This window comes from Hippocampus zosterae, chromosome 6 (genome assembly GCF_025434085.1).
Source record: "Hippocampus zosterae strain Florida chromosome 6, ASM2543408v3, whole genome shotgun sequence".
Lineage (NCBI taxonomy): Eukaryota > Metazoa > Chordata > Actinopteri > Syngnathiformes > Syngnathidae > Hippocampus > Hippocampus zosterae.
In genome coordinates this window covers 15,159,317-15,182,873 of record NC_067456.1, presented here as the reverse complement: position 1 = coordinate 15,182,873, position 23,557 = coordinate 15,159,317, and the positions used below count along the sequence as shown (strand labels likewise).

Genomic DNA, 23,557 nt, shown 5'->3' with positions numbered 1-23,557 from the left:
AATATCAAGCATTTGAATGAATATTCTCGATATAGCTGTAGACTGTAAATTATCAAACAATATTTGTGATTGTTTGTTGATATGTGCCCTGCAAGTGGCTGGTGCACAGTCCGGGGTGGACCTTTTTAACTCTCACCCCTTGTCATCTGGGATGCTCTTGCACACCCTACAACCTGTGAGGACAAGGGACATATAAAATAATGAGAAGGAAGTAATATCTTTAAGAATGTATTTTATTTATATATTATATATTTCACACAACTTTGATATAAAATGTAATTTATCACGTTCAAATAATACAAATGATTATGTTTTACGATCATGAGGAAAATGTGGCCCTAAAATGACATCAAAAACATTTTCACAGGTATAATTTCCAACATCACAGTCACAATGTCAAAAACCTCTTTAGCTGTGGATAGAGAAGGCACAATTTAGGCTTTATTGTTGAAGTCAACCATCATGAATACAAATGGTTGTTTTAGCACAGTGGGTAAAATGCTTCCATAAAATTACGTCAAAAGAGATTTTCAAAGGCATATTTCCAACATCACGATCACAATGCAATTTTGTTTTATTCGGGATAAAGATGTAAAAATTTTGGTTTGGTTGTTGAAGTTAAATCTAAGTCAACTCTTAAAATATGCTACTTTAGTCAAGATGAGAAATGCTCAATCAAGTGGAAAAAATGACACCAAGCCTACTTTAGTTGTGTTCAAAATGTGTTGCAAACAACATCCTGAGATACAGCACTTACATTCCATTTACATGACTTCAAGTAAATAATTCATATTCAGAAAGATCAAGTGAGCATATGAAACATTTAGCCTACAGAATTGGTTTCCTGTTCATCTCACAGTGGCAAGGAGTAAGCAGGACATTACATCAGCTAAATAGCAATCTGGCACAAAAATCTCAGTGTTACAAATGTGACGTTGTTTTCTTTTTGTCTTCATGCTACATTAGGTGGGTGTTGGGGTCGAGGCCGTGTTCCACAGCTCTAAACTACAATATTAGCACAAAATAAGAAATGTCTAACATAAGGATTTTAAAATGACTCTCTTATATCACAGTGGTATGTATATCCTTTGTTCCACAATATCTGATAGGCTGTCAGTAGTTATTGTATCACAGAGAGCAACTGTACACTGAAGAGCCACAACATTAGGCACATTTGCATGATCGGATCCATTAGAAGAGATGTACAGTAAATGAATACCTGTCGGTCAATGTCAGACAACCATTTTAACCCTTTCAGGGACAGCGGTTACTACAGTGGACAGCTTATCATGTTATCAGGTTACAATTGGCATCACTAGATAGTGCAGTTGTACCGAATGTTGTGGATAGTGATGTGTTTTAAAGACCTATTCCCCATGTACAGTTTTGTGCGTCACGAGGTATGTTGTCACTGGTGCAAAGAAGAACAGAAGACAACTTAGCATACTTGATTGTGTTTCGTCCTGTAATGCTGTTATGTGGTGAATGAGATGGTGCTGTTGTAAGCTCTATCACTACAGGAACAAGAGATTACTGTGAGACTGTGACCCGTGTAATCCTTCACCCGAAGGCACCAACTAGTGCAATGAGTAAAATGAGGACACCGCAACTCCACACAGAGCAAGGCACAACAGCTTCTGTTAAAAAAGGAAAAGATAGAGATGTCACTGTCAGGACCAAAGGATGGATGGATGGATGGATGGATGGATGGATGGATGGATGGATGGATGGATGGCAAGGCGCGTGGCAGTTATTACCCTCCTGCTGTTATCAGTCTCAGGCAGGAGGTTTGGTTAGTCCGACAGATAAGCCAACAATCAAAGCAATGACAGCAAGCAGGATCAGGAGAGCCAAAGCGAGGATTATATATTTCTGCCAAGCAAAGAATGTGCTGTTAGTTGAAGTTCAAACCTACGGTAGGTAAATAGTGACAATAAGACAAGATACACGGTTATACCAATGCCTAATCATGACGCTGAGAGACAACTATAAATATTAACGAAAGGTTTCATTGTAGTTCGCTGATAGTTGTTAGTCAGTGTCACTCAAAACTGAGCAATATTGTCTATGTCAAGGCAGAGTTTCATTGAGTTCTTGTATTGATTTCTTTAGAATGTGCCGGCTGTGGCAAATGAGTGTGATTATAAATTCGCACTTACCCGCCTGGATTTTTTCTGGTATCTTACTGCTTTTTTGGTTTCTTCTTTAGCCTGACAAATGTATTCAGCTGCATTGGAAACATTGTTCTCAATGTTATTGACCATTTCACCCTGTAAAAGAGATTGTGAATATTTTAATTTGGGCAAATGTAAATCTTTTGGGATTTTTTACAGCACCATGAATAACATTCACTCATTCATTCATCTTCCGAGCCGCTTGATCCTCACTAGGGTCGCGGGGGTGCTGGAGCCTATCCCAGCTGTCTTCGGGCAGTAGGCGGGGGACACCCTGAATCGGTTGCCAGCCAATCGCAGGGCACACAGAAACAAACAACCATTCGCACTCACACTCACACCTAGGGACAATTTAGAGTATTCAATCAGCCTGCCACGCATGATTTTGAAATGTGGGAGGAAACCGGAGCACCCGGAGAAAACCCACGCAGGCCCGGGGAGAACATGCAAACTCCACACAGGGAGGCCGAAGCTGGAATCGAACCCGGTACCTCTGCACTGTGAAGCCGACGTGCTAACCACTGGACTACCGGGCCGCGCCATGAATAACATTGTGACATAATATCTATATACTGCTTGTCCGAAAAAAGGTCGCAGAAGAGCCGGAGAACAAAGAGAGAACCTGTAAAGTTTACTGCGGGAGAGCCTCAACTGAAATTTTCGACTCTGCAGGACACATGCTAAAACAATCTTTAAAATTAAAATCACAAGTTAAGTTAATAATAATAATGCATTTCATTTATAAGCGCCTTTCAAAACACTCAAGGACACTTTACAATCAAAACAAGAACAATAAAATCACAGATAAAATTATACATAATAAAAGGAGAGATGAATTTAAAGTGAATTTAGTGACTCGAAATGTTGTAAAAAAAGTTGTAAAAGTTGTATACTGAACTGTATTTTAAAAATAAAAGCAAGCGGCAATGTGGGTCAATTGAGAGTTCAATGGTTTAGGGGCCTGCAAAGCACAGTAGATGCCGGTTTTGATGCCCCCTACTTTTTTGGGTGGGGTCATTGTGGTGGTCATGGGGAAGGACTCAGGGGATAGTGTTGGAAACATTTATTTTCAGACATAATATTCATTGTCATTATGATTGGATTACTGTATCGGTGGCATACATGTGAAGCTGGTGGCACTTTTACTCTTGCGGCGACCACCCAACTTGGGGATGGATGCAGAGCACTAAGCACCGCTCAGCTAAAAGTCCGGTCCGCCATTTCGCTTTATAACCGTATTAAAAGATATGTAAAGTGAGTTTTCACAAGCTGGCATCTGTTATATATAACCAGAAATATGTTCATATTCAGTGGGTTGGACGGACCTTTATCAAAGTATATAAATATATGCCCACTTCTATGTCAGCAGGATGCCCCTTCAGCCTGCGCATCAAACTATTATTGATCCACCGACCATGCATCTAATTGGTGGATGCTCGGGGCCGTCGCCCGTTGACCCCTACGTCTGTACGCCCCTGCAGTGGATACCTGAGTTTCAACGAGCATAGCCATGTCCATGAACATCACATGTAGCTCTCTTATGCTGGACTCCAGTCGTATGATGTCCTGATGTCGGGACTCTATCTCATCCAAAGCCTGACGTGTGATCTTAGAGTCCGAGATGATCTAAATTAGAACAGCAAACTATCCATAAAGATGATACAACTGTACTTGAAACAAGCAACAATTTTCTCTGCCACAAGATGACAATTAATAGTGAAAAGAAGACTTACATCCGATGTAAAGATGGATGGAATTCCACTCTCTAGCATGTCTTCCAGTTCTTCATTGGTGGTCACTCTTCCAGCTAAAATGATTATTTTTAGAAATTAAAGTATGTTTTGTGACCCCAAAATATGACATTAATTCTAATGGCTGCTTTACTGCTGATGAGGAGGTACTCTGAGATCTGCAGTTGCCTCCCACATTCAAAAAATACGCTACTCTGGTAGTTGATAGGTGGGAAGTTCACTGAAAATTCAACTGCCCATATATTTGAACGCTAGAATGAATGGTCTGTATGGGTGCAGTTAACACATGTGCACACTCGCCCAAAAGTCAGCAAGAATATGCTTCATGCTGTAAAAAAACGCTTTGGGAGGGTGTCAAACTATTAAATCAACCGATTATGGCCGTTCAAATGTTGGCCAAAATAATCAGCCAAATGGCCGAAGTTTGCCAACTGTTTCTACCGTGATGTATCAAACCATTTATAGTAGCTGGACACGAGCAACACTGTTCTCATTATTTATGACATATAAATCTATAACATAACCTTGCATCTTGAAATACACTATACAACTTATTGAAAAAGACATTCGATTGACCCGTCATTCAAAACCATGCAAATCTTAATTTTTACAAGCAATGATGAGATGAGCATTGCAAGTTGTTGACCTGGCTGTCACTATTTTATTTTATTTTACACAGCGTAAAGTCTGAGTTTTAAAAAAAACAAAAACAATAAAATAAAAACATTGTGCAACAGAAATCAAACATAAATGTGTTCAACATGGCACACATTCAAAAATTCACAAACACTCATATGTCAAGTCAAGTCAAGTCAACAGTATTTATAGAGCACTTTCAAACAGCCATCGCTGTATACAAAGTGCTGTACATGGAGCGATTTAACATATACAATAAACAGTAAGACGAATCAGTAATAAGTAATAAGTAATAAGGCGGTAGAAAGCACCAAGCAGTAAAACCAATAGCAAATCTAAGTCATGCTGAGTCAAACGCCAAAGAATACAAGTGAGTTTTGAGGAGGGATTTAAAGATGGGCAGCGAGGAGGCTTGCCGAATGTTCAGTGGGAGGTCATTCCAGAGAAATGGACCAGCAACAGAAAATCGTTATTAATTTTATGATTATTTTATGATTAATTAAATTATGATTAATAATTAATTAATTATTAAATAATTAATTAATTAATGATTAATAATAATTAATGTTATTATTAATATATGACAACGATTATCCCTATAACTTCATTACCGTAATTGGCATTACACCACGCAATGCATTCTGAGAGCCGAAAAGTAAAGTAATTCTTTTAACAATATATTTAAAGTTGACCCCAACTATTCGCAGGGACCAGGCTGGTCTGCAAATGCCAAAAGTAAATGTATAATTGATGGCCATTGAAATGCTTGGAGGGATATTTTATTCATTCCAAATGTGTGAATTATTCAGCCAATTAACCAGTAACTTTTTTTTTCCTGCCAAAAATCGCAATCAGCCATCAAAAAAAATTAGATATATGTACTGTATATATAAAGTGTATATCCATCCATCCATCTTCTAACGCTTATCCGGGGCCGGGTAGCGGGGGCAACAGCTTTAGCAGGGAAGCCCAGACTTCCCTCTCCCTAGCTACTTCTTCCAGCTCTCCCCGGGGGATCCCGAGGCGTTCCCAGGCCAGCTGGGTGACATAGTCTCTCCAGCGTGTCCTGGGTCTTCCTCTGGGTCTCCTCCCGGTGGGACATGCCTGGAACACCTCACCAGGGAGGCGCTCAGAGGCATCCGAATCAGATGCCCAAGCCACCTCAACTGGCTCCTCTCGACTCAGAGCCCCTCCCGGATGACCGAGCTTCTCACCTTATCTCTAAGCGAGAGCCCGGAAACCCTGCGGAGAAAACTCATTTCGGACGCTTGTATCCGGGATCTCGTTCTTTCGGTCACGACCCATAGCTCGTGACCATAGATGAGGGTTGGAACGTAGATCGACCGGTAAATTGAGAGCTTCGCCCTTTGGCACAGCTCCTTCTTCACCACGACAGACCGATACAACGTCCGCATCACAGCAGACGCTGCACCGATCCGCCTGTCGGTGTATATATACAGTATATTCTCCTTGATGTATTCATGGAGCTTGGATGTTTCATCCTGGACAGTGGCTCTCACACTCACTAGTCCCCGGCCTCCTTCCTTTCGGCTTGCGTACAGTCTCAGGGTGCTGGATTTGGGATGGAACCCTCCATGCATGGTTAGGAGCTTTCGGGTCTTAACGTCCGTGGTCTGAATCTCTTCCTTTGGCCACCTTATTATTCCTGCAGGGTATCTGATCACTGGCAGGGCATAGCTGTTTTAAGAATTAAGAAAACCTTTATTAGTCTCGCAATGGAGAAATTCCAGATTCACAGCAGCAAAGTTATGAATGGAAGAAGTAGAACAACAAAAAAATAGGAGCTGCTGGAAAGGCAGCCACTCTCGCGGCGCCATTTTGAAGTCAAAAATAACAAAAATAACACAAGACAACACATAGGACAGAGACAGTCGTGCAATCTTCACCACTTTTCTGCATACACTTTGTTGTCTGAAGCAGTTATAGATGAAAGAGGAGAGGATCAAAGTGTCCTTTCACCAGTGGATCAGAGACATCATGCTGAAAAATGTGCACACGTTTGCTACAAGCAAAGTTTTGAAAGCAAACACGAAGCTGTAGCGTCCAATGACGAAAAGAGATTAGTTCACTTCTCCTGTCCCACATAATCCGCTTCAAACTCCAAGCCGCGACTCCCAGCTCCAAATCCGCATCGGCACTCCGCGCCAACGCTCCTTTCTTCTCATCGTCGGCTCCTCAAGACCTCCATCCATCCAGCCGCAGACCGTTCAACAGCACCGATCTCTCCGCTGAACAAAGCGGGGCTGTGAAAAATGCTGCCCATTACAGGCGCAAGACACAAGCGCCCCGGGACTGTCCAGCAGCGACAGTCAAATGGCGCCGATATTCCTCCAGTCAAAAACAGTGCTGGTATACCCATGCTGCCGAGAAGGCGCAACCACCAAGCACAGAGTCTCCTCCTTGATGAATGTCGTGGCCAAAAAATGCTGAAAAAGGTCCACATCAAGTCCACACGACGTAACAACAAACACAAAGTGACAAAAGAAACACAAGAATAACAAAAAAAAAGCAAGGCTCATGAGAGCACTTGCTGACAGCTGCCTACTCGGGCGCCATCTTGACTTCAAAGTTTATTGCCCGGGTCTTATTCTTGCCATTGAGCTGGCTTCTTAGGACTTGCCTCACTCGCTGGAGGTATTTGGCCGTAGCTGCTTTCCTTGTTGCCAGTTCGAGGTTGCCATTAGCTTGTGGTATACCAAGGTACTTGTAGCTGTCCTCAATGTCGGCAATTGTTCCTTCAGGGAGTGAGACCCCTTCAGTGCGCACTACCTTTCCTCTCTTAGTCACCATCCGACTACATTTCTCAAGCCCGAATGACATCCCGATGTCGCTGCTGTAGATCAGGGAATCTATGTCCCTTTCGCTCTTAGCATACAGCTTTATGTCATCATGTAGAGGAGGTGACTGATTGTAGCTCCATTTCTGAGGCGGTATCCATAGCCTGTCTTGGTGATTACTTGGCTTAGGGGGTTCAGTCCTATGCAGAACAGCAGTGGGGAGAGTGCATCACCTTGGTATATGCCACATTTGATGGACACTTGGGTAAGTGGCTTGCCATTGGCTTCAAGTGTGGTTTTCCACATCCTCATCGAGTTCGCAACGAAGGCTCTTAGGGTCCTGTTCACCTTATACAACTCCGAGCATTCATCCATGTATGTGGCATCGAGTCATAGGCTTTCTTGTAATCAATCCAAGCCGTGCACAGGTTGGTACGTCGGGACCTGCAGTCTTGTGCGACTGTTCTGTCAACCAGGAGCTGATGTTTGGCTCCTCTGGTATCTCTACCAATGCCCTTCTGTGCTTCATTCATGTATTGATCCATGTGTCCACTTATCTTAGCCGCAATGATGCCTGACATGAGCTTCCATGTTGTGGAGAGACAGGTTATTGGCCGATAGTTGGATGGGGCTGCACCCTTCGAGGGATCCTTCATGATCAGGATCGTTCGCCCTTCAGTTAGCCATTCTGGGTGAGTCCCATCCCTCAGCAGCTGGTTCATTTGTACTTCTAGGCGCTCATGGAGTGCTGTGAGTTTCTTTAGCCAGTAGGTGTGGACCATGTCCGGGCCTGGTGCTGTCCAGTTCTTCATATCTGAAACTCTTTCCTGTATGTCTGCCACTGTGATGGTAACTGGGTTCTGTTCAGGGAGGTTGCTGTGCTCCTCTCTCAGGGTCACCAGCCATTGTGCACTGCTGTTATGTGCAACCTCCTTCTCCCATATGCCTTTCCAGTAACTTTCAGTTTCCAGTCTTGGTGGGTCAGCTCTGTTGTTAGGACCCTGCCACTGAGCGTACACTTTCGCAGGTTGTGTTGCGAACAGCCTGTTTATTCGTCTGGCCTCATTCTCTTTCGTGTACCGCTTTAGGCGACTGGACAAGGCTTGCAGCCTTTGTTTGGCAGTTTCGAGTGCTTCAGCTATGGTCATCTGGATGTACCTCTCGGGTATCGGCCTTTTCATCACACCTCTCTGGGCCTCTGTCAATTGACTCACATCTTTTCGGGCCGCCTTGATCTTAGCCTCCAACCGTCTTTTCCATGGTGAGTAACATATCTCATGGCTTCCATGGTTGCTCTTGTAGCCCAGAGTCTCCAGGATCACTGATGCTGAAGCGTGTATCAGCTCATTGGTTTCTGTGATCGTTACGGTAGGGATCACCCTCAATGCTGCATTCACACTTTCTATGAGACTTTCAGATGGTACTTCACATAGCCGTTGTAATCGATTTCTAGGTTGCCCAGCTTTCATTCTCGATCTTAGCTTTCAGGTCAGTTGCTGCCTCGCTCAGCATTTCATTCATTGGGGCTGACCACCCAATCTCATCATCTACATTCATTGGAGTTTGCCTCCCAATCTCTTGTATGACCTCCTCCTCTGATCTGGCAGCCTGGGGCCCTTCACCATGGAACCTGCGTTGTACCTCATCAATCTCAAGTTGTGACAGCAGTTGCCGTTTGTGGATGTTGGAACATTGAGCTACTAGTTGTTTCGTGGTCAACCGTGACTGTGGGTTTCGAAGTAACCATTTAGCCCACATTCTCTGCATGTAACCCCTCTGACTAGGGTTGCTTGAGTAGTAGCATTCCAACAGAGCCATGTTATCGCCTCTCGCCCATCTCCGCTTTGTTCCAGTAGCCCATTTTTCATCAAGGTGCTCTGGTTCCCCAGCATCTGACGCAGACCTTGTTTGGCCGGGCGACGTCTGAGCCGGCATGTCATTCGTTTTATTGTCTCTCATCATTGTATGAGGTAGGCATTAGCGTGAAGGATCTTGCCCAAGGACCCACACTGGATGGTGTTATGTGCTCATTTTTGCCCCAAGCGGGATTCGAACCACCGTCTCCCGTATGCCAAAACCGATGCCTTACCAACTGAGCTATCCAGCCGCTATATATATATATATATATGGACTGGACTGGACTGGAAACCCCAAGGTCAAAATGGGAAACACCTCCGAAGGTGGTGGAGAATGACAGAGCGAAGATCCTGTGGGATTTCCAGACCCAGACTGACAAGATAGTAATGGCGAACCAACCAGATATCGTGATCATAGATAAAGGGCAGAGGAAGGCCGTTGTAGTGGATGTAGCGGTCCCAAGTGATGGAAACATCAGAAAGAAGGAACACGAGAAACTCGAAAAATACCATGGGCTCAGAGAGGAACTGGAGAGAGCCTGGAAGGTAAAGGTGACAGTCGTGACTGTGGTGGTCGGAGCACTCGGGGCAGTGACCCCCAAACTAGATGAGTGGTTGCAACAGATCCCGGGAACAACATCGGACATCTCAGTCCAGAAATGTGAAGTGCTGGGAACAGCAAGAATACTGCGCAGAACCCTCAAGCTTCCTGGCCTCTGGTAGAGGACCCTTGCTGAATGAGGGACGGACACCACCCGAGGGGGGTGAGACGAGGAATTGTAATTTTTTTACACTGTATATTTTTTTTTGTGTCTGATACAAGTTACTGGTTAATCGGCTGAATAATTCACACATTTGGAATGAATAAAATATCCCTCCAAGCATTTCAATGGCCGTCAATTATACATTGACTTTTGGCATTTGCAGTCCAGCCTGGTCCCTATAAAGTGTATATATATATATATATAAAGTGTATATATCTTTATATATGTATATAGGATAAAGAATACATTAATTGAAAAGCTATGAAAATGCATCCATAAATTGGGTAAATGTTATTGAACATTCTGGTTCTGTTCGTATATATCGTATGTGTCATCAGTGGGTGAATAACTAGCCAGTGCTAATTGAGAGCTTTGAGTACCTCAATGTTGAAAAGCCCTATGCAAGTAAGATACAATTATATACAACGTACTGAACAAGTAAGTTGACATTATTAGTTGATAGTGGTAATACTAAAAGTTGTAATGATAGTGTATTTTATGTCATTTGAATGAGTAATTTAGTTGTGGACCGTAATGAAATTGAGGTCAATTTTCTCAACGTATGTATTAGTATTTAAAGTCCCTGCAAATTGTCACCTTACATTTAATGAAGTGTAACGATTCTACAGTTTGATTTTCATTGTGAAAACCACCTTTGAACCTGAACAGAATAAGCGGTAGAAAATGGATTGATGGTTGATATTGTTTCAAAAGAAGACTAATGTAATAACGAAAACTGAGGTTTAACCTTAAACACACAAAAATCAGTTTAATCCCATAACAGATTATTGTGGTATTGTTGTGAAGATGCTCTGTGTACAGCCCACTGAGTAATGAGACCAACCCACACAAAAAGTCAACATTAATGCCCCCCTTTCCTCCCAGGGAAGAGTGCTATCAATGATATGAAATATGAAATACTGCCTTTCCTACACACAGGTGTGGTTTGCACTTATTGTGATTGAATACAAATACAGCAAGGCTTTAATACTATTAGACACATCTGAGGGCAAATGTAACGACACTGACTATATTTTCTTCCTGTTGCAGGACATTATGAGTCCAAAATGTTGAGAGACAAACAAATGAGCTACTGATACAGGTGCTGCATGTTTTTAACTTGACACCAGCTCTTGGCCTAGAGTCATTCTATTTGTGGATGCAGGTTGTCCAAAAATAGAAGCAATTAGAAGTGGCTTAGGCACCTATAGACATCGGCACCTCTCATAGAGAAACAACTGATGACACTATACAAACAGAAAGCTTTTTTTTTTTCTCCTCCAAGCCGTCCCTGTTGTTGCTTAACCACTCCCTCCCTGGAGAGGAAAGTGCTTACTGGATGTCGCCCTTTTGAATAGACTTTTATTCAGAGAGACTCGACATCACGCAACAAAACACTCCCCATTCACATCTCATTAAAATGCAATCCATCACTAGAATGCAAAAAAATGTCACTCCGTGTGATGTCACTCATCGTGAAGACTCCTTGACAACACTGTGTGTCAGAGACAGGTGAAGTAGTGTTACACAAGCCGCCCTGCCCTCTTCCCGTTGTCTCGGTAACAATGACACAGTGAACAGCACAGTCTCCGGTATCAGGCTTACCAGCTACAGCGCAAAGCCTCTCGTTAATGTTGGCCGCAGGGCCTGAGGGAGAAGATTATTTCTCACTCTTGTCAGATCTTAATGGGGAAAAGACCAAACCTTAAAGACACACTTGCTTCGGTCATTTGAAAGTGGGCCATTCAGGGCTTCTTGGAAAAAAAATATGGGGGAAATGGGCTTATTTATGTTGGCCTAGAAGTTAGAGAAAAACAGTTGATGCAATAGAAGCATGTGAGCAGTCTCATCCAATGGAGAAGAAAACTATTTATTTCCATGAGGCAGAATTAATTAGGCAGATGCAAAAAGCTTTGTCAGATTGAATAAGCCTGTAAAGTTCGACACACCCAATGTCTGTTTAACAACAAGTTAGAGAAAAGGAGGAAACTGGTGGCGTCTGTTTCCTGGATCCTGCCTCACACGGATTTATTTTTTTTTTGCTATTATCTCTGGACTTGATTGTCTAACGTTTATAAATGTTTCTCGGGCAACTCCATTCCTGTGGCGGGCAAGCTTGAAAAACATGCTGTATGCATTGACATGAACACTATCTCTAAGAAGTATCAATACTATACATAGAAGCACTCTGACCTCACAGAGGATGAATATGTGCCACTTACTTATCTCCAACTGTCTTTGGATCCGTCCTTTGCTTCGCTCCCTAAAGGAAACTTGTGTCTCATTGTACTGGGTCATTACCTCCACAAACTTCCTGGACAGCACCGTGTGCTAGAGATGAATCGAAGGACAAGGACAGAGGATGAGAGTTGTTTATTTTTCCAAACATCCCTATTCCATGTTGATGTATAGTTTAAAGATGTGGGATGAAAATAAATACCCTTCTTTCTATAGTAAAGCATTTAGATTACTTTGCTAAATGATGGACAAGTAGTAAATGCTGAATAACTAAATGACTAAATAGCCACCTGTGTTTTCTGGATCCTGAAGTCAACAGATGATCTGTTAGTCACGTCATCTTTAGGCATGCCTTGCTCCATGGCTTCAATCGGGGAGCAGCATGGTAGAACATAACACACGAAAAATGTTCAGCATGTGTACAACGTGTGTGACATGAACATTTGTAGTTCAACTCACATTTTAGTTTTGTTCGCACCACATTGGCATTCCCTTTGATATCATCGGTCAGCGCATTAAGACGGTCCTTTGTTTCTAAGCACAAGCAGGAGAAAACAGACATCTGAATTTACTTAACAAGGGATGTCAACATGAAAAATACAGTGAGTTGAAGCAAGTCTCTGCGGAGAGGTCCTGTGGTAACAGCTCGTATTTACATTGTGTCATTGTGTGAGTTTCCTCTATTCACCCTGTTGGGGGAAGAGCAGCCTTTCTCTTCCTCCACTTGTTCGTTAATTTGGGATGATGAGGATGTTGGTTATCCAAATACAGGCTGAGTCAATGAACAGTTACTTCGAAGGGTTTCATTTATTTTTCTGCAGTTTATGAATCGACTCGGGCTCCTCAGGGTTTCAGATTTCAGTCAGGAAGCCCAGAAGACACACGGTCATGAGATTATATAGAGACAATATGATAAGGAGAGGCGGGGAGTTGCACCTCCATGCAAATCCCAGAAACAAAGAAAGTAACATGTCATGTGACCAGGTGTCGCTGGAAGAAGTTGGGAGTGGTGAGGTGAGTCCAGACCACCACTACCCACCATTCGGTGTGATGGCAGGAACACAGATACTTGAGATAACAGTTCCTCTTTTGATGTTAAACATGTCCTATGGAGGGGTGCCCCAAAATTGGTGGTGGTCAAGGGGCACTAAAGGTGATTGTAAACACAATGAGCAGGAAATACCTCTGACAATATTCCACGTTCTTTGTTTCTTTCTAATCCAACTAACAGAGAGGAATAATACCTTAACTCATTCACTCCCAATTACGTTTTTAAACGTCTTTTCAGACTTGGTCTAGAATTGGCTGGTACTGAATGAGTTAACAATCCCTCTCTTGATCACAATTAATACCGTGATCACAAAATCATCTGCGTCAAAATCTATCTTTTGCAAAGCACCAGCATTGTCAAACAAATGACAACAGGAAATAACAAGTCTGAGCGAAGCTTGACGCCAATCCCCCACATCAGTAGAGGAATGGAGACCAAAATGACCAGTTTCATCAGAAATATATGTTATTAGCTCTGGGCCGCCTGATAACTTTGTCTTGGTTTCACATCCAGTGTCTCTCCGAATCTCACTTTGAAGTTGGAGATGTTTCTCGGGTGAAAAGGTTAATTTGCAGGCATGAGGAGAAGAAGCAGGGTCTGCGTGTTCCCCTGCTGGCATGGGAAAGTTATGCAGCATCTGCAAACATGAGGAGAATTCACACTTCAAACCCCCCAGTCGGACTCGAAAGAGTCCGACAACCCATCTCTGAGCATTCCGAGTCAATCCTCCACTCTCTGGTGTCTTACTTAATGGATAGAAATTTAGCCACCAGAATAACTCATATTTCATGAGACATTAGATGATCCTTGTGCCAAAGGTAAGATAGCATGTATAGTTGAGAGACCAGACTGAACTCAGATACTGAACAAGGTCTGGCTTTTTGAAGAACCATCTTCCAAGTTAACAGGAACGAAACGTGTCTTCAAAGCCCTCCTCAAAACTCACTTGTATTCTTTGGCATTCGACTCAGCATGACTTTGATTTATTCTTAGTTTTACTGTTTGGTGCTTTCTACCGCCTTTATTACCGATTTGTCTTACTGTTTACTGTGCATGTTAAATTGCTCCATGTACAGCACTTTGTATGCAGCGATGACTGTTTGAAAGTGCTCTATAAATACTGTTGACTTGACTTGACTTGACTTGAATGAAGGTGTATCAGACAAACACAACGCACACAGTGTGATGAAACGTACTGTCATCTGGGTGGGGTGCGGACAGAATCATGCTGTGTATCTTCTTCACGTCTTCCACTTGGTCGAATATCCTATCAATGAGTCCTCGAACCTCCTCCACCTGCAAAAGGCATCCTTGTGGAATCCGCCCATGGACCATTCATGACGCACTTGTTAGATCACAGCGACTGACCCTCCTGAAGAAGCCCTCCATGAAACCATCTCGCTCCACTGGGACTGCAACATCTTCCTCTGCCGACACTCCTCTCTGGAATCGCGGCAAATGAACATCCAAAGAATGACCGAAACGTTAAATGGAAGCAATAAAAGACACCTACAGCAGTCAGCTCAACCAGCCGATCCTTCATCACAATGGCCAGCGCGTCGGTGGAACAGTTAACTTTATTCTATTAAAAGAGTCTCCGGATCATCCTGTGCGGCCCCATGGGTGTCAGGTTTTCGCGTTTAGACGCTCGACGAGTGTCCAACAAAATACAAAACGCACCAAAATGAAAGGCAGAAGTCTGTTTAGATCTATATCGATGATTCTCTCACCCAGATCCTCGTACCCGTAAACGCCTTTTTATATCCCTCCCCCTTGCGCTCCCCGGAGATTAAACAAGTCCAACCTCAATCAAAGAGGAAATACAGTACATCCACGATTAAAACCACCATATCATATGTGAATCATTGCATCAAATTTTATTTTCAAGTAAGGCGCAGTGGGTCTGCCATATATAATGGTGTGGTACAAATAAATACAAGAGACGCTCACTGTCAGAATTTAATAGATGCCAGACACAAAGACAAAGATGGCCACACGGTGTCGCTGTAAGCCAACATATGAAAAAAGTAACAACCAAGAATGTGAAATGTGATTTTGCGATTTTCCCTCAATGGGAACTTTGTTTATAGATGCCATTGTAAATACATTTAGAACCATAAAACTACGCACTATTTTATTGTCAGATAACGGAAACAGATGCCTTGAAACCTCTGTACTGATAATGACACTGATTGTCTGTCTAAGTTAATGAAACCAAATCTTTTCAAGAAACAATTTGTTTTTAAGTAAAAATCTGTCGATCCGAGTATGCATACAGTATCTGGGTGGTAGTCCATCCTGCCATCCTGTACGCACAAATATAACGTCATCTACTCACAGCTCCAACGCCCCTCCTCACAAGATCCAAAAATTACGTTTTCCCTTCCAAAGCTCAGTCCAAGAACTCAGTGAGCTTTGACTCTTCAGCACACGAGAACGACTCCTATATGTATATTGGAACACTCCTTACGGATTATATGTTTTTATTATTTTTGTTATAATTATTTGACGTTTCTTTTTCCCCATATAATGAAATAACCATTCCTTCAATTAAACACTATTTTAAATTGAACTCTTTGACATTCTGGACAAGTGACCATCTATCGTTTCCTGGAATAATGGGTGACCTCTGGATTTCTTTCTACTTGTGGATTTAACGTCATTGGTTTTTAATCATACTCTGTGGTCCCTTAAAATCATGGAGCTTTTTTGGGGAATCCATTTATTAACAGCTTTTGTTTCATGTATTAAGGTAAGATAAATTTTCAAATGTCAACAGTACTCACATGTGAGCAGTCTGCCCTTGTGGTAATGGACAACCAGTATAAATAAGGGTTTTATTTTATTTTATTACAGGTTCATGCCCAAGTGGTGCATCACCTGAAGCATCCAGGTACAGATGTTTCTTTCTTTCTTTTTTTTTTTTTTAAATAAGTTGGCGTCTTTAGAGCATCCCAGTTGACTATGGGCAAGAGGATCATATACTGTAGAGAAACACACATTCATACCTATGAACAATTAAGTTTTCAGTTACTTGAACATGCATGTCTTTGGAATATGGGACGAAGCAAGAGCACACAGTGAAAACCTACATTAGTTCAGGAATTAACATGCAGACTCCATACAGGAGGTCCTGAGCAGAGATTCAAAACCAGAAACTCTCAATAATGAAGCAGACTTGCTAAATACAAGTCCACTGTGCAGCCTAGACTAGAAAATGTTAATCTGTATTGTATCAACAAAGGGATGAAGAACATACAGCTGTTTTCAGCATTGCAGTAACTCACCCTCACAACGCAAATGAGGAGAACCAGGAAAATGTATTTCAAGGGATGGGATGTAACTTAGTTGGGGGTTGCGGGGACCTTTGGAAATCCATATTGACCCCTGAACTGTTCCTCCCAGGCCTGCAGGTGTTGTCCACAGCCTCACATTATTGGCCTCTTGATGCTGTGGATGGGATCCACGGATTATGGGACCAAATTGGAAACAGACCAGGTTATGTTAAGGGAAATAATATAAGTATGTTTATCACTGAGCTACCTGTGCATCAGCGAAGTGTCCTTTTCTGTTTGAACTTTGTATGATCTCATTTCACAGTTTTTCCAACATCACGCTTTATTAAAATGAGCTGATGTGATTGATCAATGCTCTTAAACTTTAATTTTTATATTTTGATATAATATTCACACCATTCAAAGCAGTAAAACCATGTCAGCAGTTCCAAAATATTACATTTAAGACTATTGGAATTTTTGTTGTTGTTTCTGAGAAATGTCAATAGCACATTTGAGCCGTTTTGCAAGATTTATTCAAAAGATGAAATTGAAGAGGGATCAGGTATAGACTTGAGCACGATATGTGAAGCCACTCCCACACTGAGAAATTCCTCATTTGAGGAGTGGATCGATCCGAGTCACTCAGCTCAATATCACGCTGTCTCATACCTGCACATCATGTCCCTCTCATTGTCTTTTGTCTTTCACTGTTTCCTCTGCTATGTGTCCATTTAGGTGTGAATCACATCACTGTCTCTCCATATGTCTTTGTCCAGCTCTCAGAATCCACAAGCACACTGTGCTCCCTTCCTCCCATAACACTTCCTATGTGTATACCAATGACTCTGCCTACACTAACATTTCTGCAACAGTAGGTGAGGATCTACCCACTGAGACATCCATGTATACTGTATAACACCCATTGCCCTTTGTTTTCCTGTCTGCACACACTTCATCATTTCTCACGGTTCCCTTTGTGCACTCATGCTGCAAGTATTCAACATTGTTCTTTAATCAGACCAAAAGTTGTGTTGTTATGTCAAGAAGTAGTTGGACAGTGGCAGAGTTGAAATTATTTCTGTCTGTGTCTGTTATTTTTAATTATTGACCATGCCAAAGTGTTAACAATGCCTTGCTCTCTTTGTCGATGTAATGTCAATGGCTCACCAAACATGACATTTTAGTTACCTGAAAGGTGATGGTTTTGAACATGTAATAATTCTGCCCCATGCCAGCGAAATGTATTATATTTTGATTACCTGTACTCGGGTCACTGAATGGGGTGGCATCCCATTCGTTTTTTTAGCATTTGGATTATGATTGTGACTTCTTTCACGATATCTGTTAAACAGCGCATTCCATGAGAAGGCATACACTGCCAGACCATTACGCTGCCTCCACCATTTATGCTTTGCTTTTAGCACAAGCTGTTCCTTTTTTTCTCGATAGACCTTTCTCTAGACATCATTCTGGTACAAGTTGACCTCAGATAAATCTGTTGAAATAATGTAGAAAATGGTTACATTAGTCTAAAGTAGTGATTCTCAACTGGTGTGTCAGGACCCCAAAGTGGGTAACAACCTCATTTTGGGTGGGTGGCAGACAGCTCTATGTTATTATAAATAATTACATATTTTCGTATAAATTTTTTTACGGTACAGTACAGAGGCATATCAAGTTTCTATATGGCACCTACTGTATTTGTATTCGGAAAGGAGCAAGAAATGTACCTTGTGCTCTAGGCACTAGTTTACAGTGGAACTCAGCCTCTGGCTGTTGGACGTAATGATTTGGCAGAAGGTCAAACTCTTTTGAAATATAAATTTGAAGTATAATATGCTGTAACCTGTAAATGTGTTTTCAGAAGCTATATTTAAACAAAAATATGAATAGTTATTCACTTCTATGAAAGCGGGTTGGGATTTGGCAACAGTATAGGACAATGTGGGTCCAATGTGGGTCAGTTACTTTGTTCAAGTATGTTTGAGCCCCTGAAAATGGAGGTAAAGAACTCTGCCTTAAATCGTCCTATGAGTATATTTCCTAAATGGTATAGGGAATAAAGTCACCCCACATATTAATACTTTATTTAAAATCCATTGTGTTGGTGAATAAAGCCAAAATTATAACATCATTTTCAAAATACTTCGACAGGCTGTAAGCAAATGGAGAATTGTCATTACTATGCCTAAATGCAAGTCCATTGTTGATTTTTGCCACAGATATTGTTGAAGGCATGGTCAACAATGGCATTTTCCTGAATGGAGACAACGGTGGTACTTTTCTCCACTTTGGAAGCTACCAGAACTCTTGCATCAGTGACCCTACGCTGTGTGGCCCTAACGGTAGGTCCCAATTGGGAAAAAGCATATGGGAGGAAGGCCCATCGAATCAGAGAGCAGCTTGTCGCATGCTTTATAATTGTATATGGTCATTTCATTTTTGCAGGAATTACCTTCTCCTTTTTTTGGAAGAACTTTGAAGAAGAATCCCGTTTTGCTGTAGCATCCGGAGGTAAAGTCATCTCTAATGGTTTCTCTGTCTACACCAACCCTCTTGGAGGATACGTGGAGTTCTACACTCGAGGCAACAACCACAGATGGAAAGTCAATATCAAAGTTCCAGGTACCACAAACAGGCTGAATTTGTTCCTCTAGTGTTCCTTCATTTTCAACCATAAATATTTTATCTTACTTGTTGACACTGACAGGGACGAAACTTCATGAATACATCATATGCTACAACTATTACCAATATAAAAACCCTTGCTCAACACGATAATGTAGCGAGAAAGGTTACATTACAGTCTTCCACGAATGTCTGTGATTCAGGATTCAGATTCTGTTTTGGCAAAATGGGATAAAACGAGATCGACATTTAGTTTTGAAAAGGGTTGTTCTCACACATATCAGATGTTTTGTTGTATGCACCATTGCGTCCAGAGTTCACTGTTGAAATATGTTTTGGGTTACAGCAACTCAGTGGTCATCTGGTTGTTATCCAGTATGACGTGGACCTTTAAGGGAAGGATGTCTTGTCAAGGGAAAAGGTCTAAGAGCAGATAATAGCCTTCAGGTGTACTGTGACAGACCTTATTTATACTCAGGTGTCAGATATATTTTAAAAGATGGGAGTTTAAATTGAAACAATGGCTTGGCAGTGATGCATGGTTTCAATTTTAACCTCAAAAGATGAGATATGGGGTTTAGTTTGATATTTTCTCAGACAGCTAATGCTCGCAACTGAGACTCTACTGTTGTCAATTCGGCTTGCAGAACCAAGTTTGGATTTACAAAGAGAATCTGTTGTGAGAGATACTGACAGAATACAGTATGTACATGAGATACAGATGCAGATGAGAGTGTTGGAGAGGGTAGAAAAAATGTCTCTGTTATTATAAACCCTTATTGTTTTTCTTAATCATCCGCAAAGCCTCAAGAAACTCAGAGATTTAACGGATGATGCAATAATTTAACTCTTGAGGATGATTATTTTTGTTTTTTTGCTTAAATTTGTTTGTATACTGCCAGAATTTAAATGGAAGTAGCATGGTGAGCTTGTTGTTTTCACATCCACATCTCACAATTCTGAGCCAATCAGAGGGCACACATATATAGACGAACAACCATTCACACTGACATTCACACCTAGGGACAATTTAGAGTGTTCCATTAACCTCCCGAGCATGTTTTTGGAATGTGGGGGGAAACCGGAGTACCTGGAGAAAATGCATGCAGACATGTGGAGAACATGCAAACTCCACTCAGGAAAGCCGGCGCCGGAATGGAAACCTGCACCTCTGCACTGTGAGGTGGATGTCCTAATCAGTCAACCAACGTGTTTGGCACATATCACACCAAAAATGATTTAATGTTGCCTTGTGAGCTGTCTAATGTAGCAGTCTGACAAATATACCAGCTGAAAGGATGAATATCGGAGAATTCTAGGAAAGTGATGCTTCATGCCATTATGTTTTTGTCTCTCAGGGCCTTACTGGACTCATATTCTCTTCACATGGAAAAAGACAGCAGGTCTGAAGGTGTACATAAATGGCACCTTGACTGCTGTCGACGAAGCTGGCAGTGTTTCCGAAAACTATGGTGACCCTTACACTGACCTCGTCATTGGAACTGGCAATGATAAGGCCTATGGCCACTATGTAACAGGGGCCTTTGATGAGTTTGTCATTTGGGAAAGAGCTCTACTGCCCAATGAGATCTCGCTCTACTACAGTGCTGCTATAGGTAAGGACAACACATGTCAATGGAAAACATAATTTTGTTTGTGTACCATCATCAAGATACAATAGACAATTTTCCTCTGATTGTTGCATCGCTAAAAAGGAAACAAGAACCATTGAGATTCTTCAACTCAACCATGCTAAAACCAATACAGCAGGAAATTATATATAGATTTTGTGGATTATTATTATTTTTTTGCAAACCCTTACTTTCATAACCATACGACGCACCCCCCCCCCCTCCACTACACACACACACACACACACACACACACACACACACACTGAATGCTATTAGCAGCTGTGTCAAATATTATCTGTGTTGCCTTTCCTCAAATGGCCCACAGGCTACACTTTGGACACCTCGGCTCTAACATTGTAACAGTCGCAACGATAGCCATCATTTTTAATTGTTGGATGAAAAGCCTTTGCCAAATCCCAGCAACAAAAGTCAACTGGAATAGGTCGGCGCTTCAGTGTCAAAATTTACAGTCATGAGAGAACTTCTGGAATGTAAATACAGAGGGTTGATGCATTTGAAAACAGGAAATTCATATTAAACTTGCTATAAAACATCTTTACAAAAAAGCCTCTTGTGTTTAGGAATCTGATTGTTTAAAACAAACTCAAACTTATTTCTGTGAAATCTCTTGAGAAGAACATCAGTCACGCATTGAATGGTTTATCTCAAATACATTGCGTAGAACAGAACAATCCGAGGCCCCCCCCCCTTCAAAATCCCACTTCTCTGCCAGTAGCTGTTGCTGTCATTGTCAAGATAAGTGCCAGAGTGCACATAGTTCTGCCTTATAAGTGTTACTTTAATATGGTGCTTTAGTATGGTGGATTGCATGAGTAAAGGTCATTTTGTTTTATTTTCATAACACAGCAGAATGGCTCTTCAACATCATTCCAATGGAAAAGAGCAATTTGTAAATACACTTTTGGCATGTATCAGTTTTAAGACCTAATATATGACTGATGTTTAAAACAATGGATGAATTTGAGGCAAGACGCTCGGCTCTCAATTGGGTCCAACGTGTGAAATGCATTCTTTGGTCACAGTATGTTCAAAAAAATATTTCACACATCATTGCTCGAACAGCCAGAACATTACAGTTACAAAACTATATTTTACTTCCCCTGAGCACACATGAGAAATGCTGCATCGAACCAATGGAGAACATCCATATTTAGGCATTCTCGAGGAGGTGTTTTTATTAAACAACAAAGACATAAAATGTGTCTCGAGCTTGCAGAGAGGCAGTCAGAATATTTTGCTGCTGTTGTGAATATTGTAATCTTTCTTTTGTGACAGAGTGTATGCCAGTTTCTGCTGCTGTCTGCGAGACAAAATCTCTTTACCAAGCAAGTGGTTGTCGGGTCAGGTTAAATACTAACAAATATGATGGTTTTAATTGTTGTGCTGAATTCTCCAGGTCATGCTGTAGTGTCTGCCACAACCCCGAGTGCCTTCAAAGAACCACCTTTCACTACGACAACCGTGGTAAGTTCATCATGTGCTACTTTATTGGGTTTGGCATCAACACCACATGCCAATGCTATTTTGTTACAGGTTACATTACACAAAAACATGCAGATTTACTGTGTGAGTCATGAGTTAATTTGTAAACTCTGAAATGTCACATTTCCCTTAAAAATGAGACAAAGATTTGTTTAAAAAAAAGTGGGTCTTGGAGTCATCTCACCTCACAGATTTAGGTCTGGGCTCTGGCTGTAAAATGTTCTCTTCTTTCAAGCCATTCATCTGTTGGACAATTTTGAACTGGAATAATGCCATTGGTGTGCTGCAAATATGTTGATTGCGGTTTGTTCCAATCATCCATCCATTTTTTTTGTGTTGTCCTCATTCTGGTCAGGGTTGAGAGGGAAATTTTCCCAGCTGGCTGAATTTCAGAACTGTCAAGTGGACATTTTGGAATTATTGCCCAAAAATATCAAACTTGGTTCAAAACCAATGGCCCCAACTACCGATGGGCCGTGGGCCATTTGGTATGGGAGCCACACGGATTGGGGGCAAGCACATTTTCTTGTTTGTAACGGAGCATATATGTCCCAATGGGGAATATAGCAGCACCCTGATAGATTGACATGACCTAAACATTCTGTGTCATTTCTGAGGAACTCCCTGGTAACAGCTTTATGATAGTATCGGTAAATGTGGTGTTGGTTGTTTCCTCAGAGAGCCGTTGAAGTAAGTCCTCCTGTCATCAGCAGTACGCATGAGGAGGTCCTAAGCTTCCAAGATCCGGAGTTGATGCCAGTTTTGGACTTTCTGAAGGCTCTGCCCAATAGGACCATTCTTCATAACACAGCCAGCAACCTCACGCAGGTCTCGAAATAGTCCATCGCAACACACAGTTCATCCGGTCATGAACCAACGATGCAAGTTACTTGACGTCATTCATTTCACTGCCCCCAGGCTTTTCTCAAAAATGTGGAAGAAGTGCTGTCCTCTCCTGGATTACCAGAGGTAAATGAGTTCACACTGTGCAAACATGAAATCACCAAACAAAACAGCAATGTGATAAATACAAATTCAAGGATATTTTTGAAAGATTTATGACTGGCAGAAGGCTATAATACAGTATACAGACAGTCAAAAATAGCACTTGTTTGTATAAAACACCTCCACGTAGATGTAATGTACCGTAGATGTGTAGCTTCACGTGCTATAATTCCTGGCTCAAAAGTCGTTTCACATCCAAACATAATAGTGCCCGAGGAAAGTGTGTGGTTTCAGAACATTG

General features: G+C 41.7%; 2 protein-coding genes across 6 annotated transcripts in view; one reads left to right on the top strand and one right to left on the bottom strand.

Annotated features, from left to right (window-relative positions):
• Positions 1-215: 215 nt before the first annotated feature.
• stx2b (syntaxin 2b) lies at positions 216-15,172 on the bottom strand. Of its 2 annotated transcripts, XM_052068047.1 has the most exons (11): positions 14,782-15,172; positions 14,637-14,711; positions 14,465-14,564; positions 12,677-12,751; positions 12,508-12,581; positions 12,202-12,310; positions 3,908-3,981; positions 3,663-3,800; positions 2,160-2,270; positions 1,758-1,872; positions 216-1,637 (listed from the first exon to the last, which is right to left on the bottom strand). In XM_052068047.1, exons 1-10 carry the CDS (start codon positions 14,809-14,811, stop codon positions 1,777-1,779), a joined length of 882 nt encoding a protein of 293 aa, XP_051924007.1. In that variant the 5' UTR covers positions 14,812-15,172; the 3' UTR covers positions 216-1,637; positions 1,758-1,776. The 2 variants fall into 2 exon arrangements, with proteins under 2 accessions (XP_051924007.1, XP_051924008.1); XM_052068048.1 differs by lacking the exon at positions 1,758-1,872 and having other exon boundaries at positions 14,782-15,170.
• A 470-nt stretch (positions 15,173-15,642) lies between these two features.
• The window catches only part of adgrd1 (adhesion G protein-coupled receptor D1), a 32,240-nt gene continuing 24,325 nt past the window's right edge, over positions 15,643-23,557 (top strand). The window contains exons 1-10 of one of the 4 annotated variants that reach the window (XR_007962707.1): positions 15,643-16,020; positions 16,125-16,161; positions 16,674-16,790; positions 17,323-17,421; positions 18,769-18,891; positions 18,995-19,171; positions 20,533-20,790; positions 22,226-22,293; positions 22,990-23,139; positions 23,230-23,280. Coding sequence is in view for 3 of the 4 variants with exons in the window: in XM_052068004.1 (XP_051923964.1) it covers positions 15,967-16,020; positions 16,125-16,161; positions 16,674-16,790; positions 17,323-17,421; positions 18,769-18,891; positions 18,995-19,171; positions 20,533-20,790; positions 22,226-22,293; positions 22,990-23,139; positions 23,230-23,280 (1,134 nt within the window). In the remaining variant the exon portion in view is untranslated. The remainder of the gene's footprint in view (positions 16,021-16,124; positions 16,162-16,673; positions 16,791-17,322; positions 17,422-18,768; positions 18,892-18,994; positions 19,172-20,532; positions 20,791-22,225; positions 22,294-22,989; positions 23,140-23,229; positions 23,281-23,557) is intronic. The other 3 variants (XM_052068004.1, XM_052068005.1, XM_052068006.1) reach the window with 3 other exon arrangements.

What these genes read in the sequence shown, in the direction of transcription:
- stx2b (XM_052068047.1), bottom strand. Translation starts at nt 14,811, where the DNA reads ATGAAGGATCGGCTGGTTGAGCTGACTGCT. An exon ending in GGCTGGTTGAGCTGACTGCT is followed by an intron (nt 14,712 to 14,781) that starts GTAGGTGTCTTT and finishes CCGCGATTCCAG; the next exon opens with AGAGGAGTGTCGGCAGAGGA. An exon ending in CATCCATCTTTACATCGGAT is followed by an intron (nt 3,801 to 3,907) that starts GTAAGTCTTCTT and finishes GTTCTAATTTAG; the next exon opens with ATCATCTCGGACTCTAAGAT.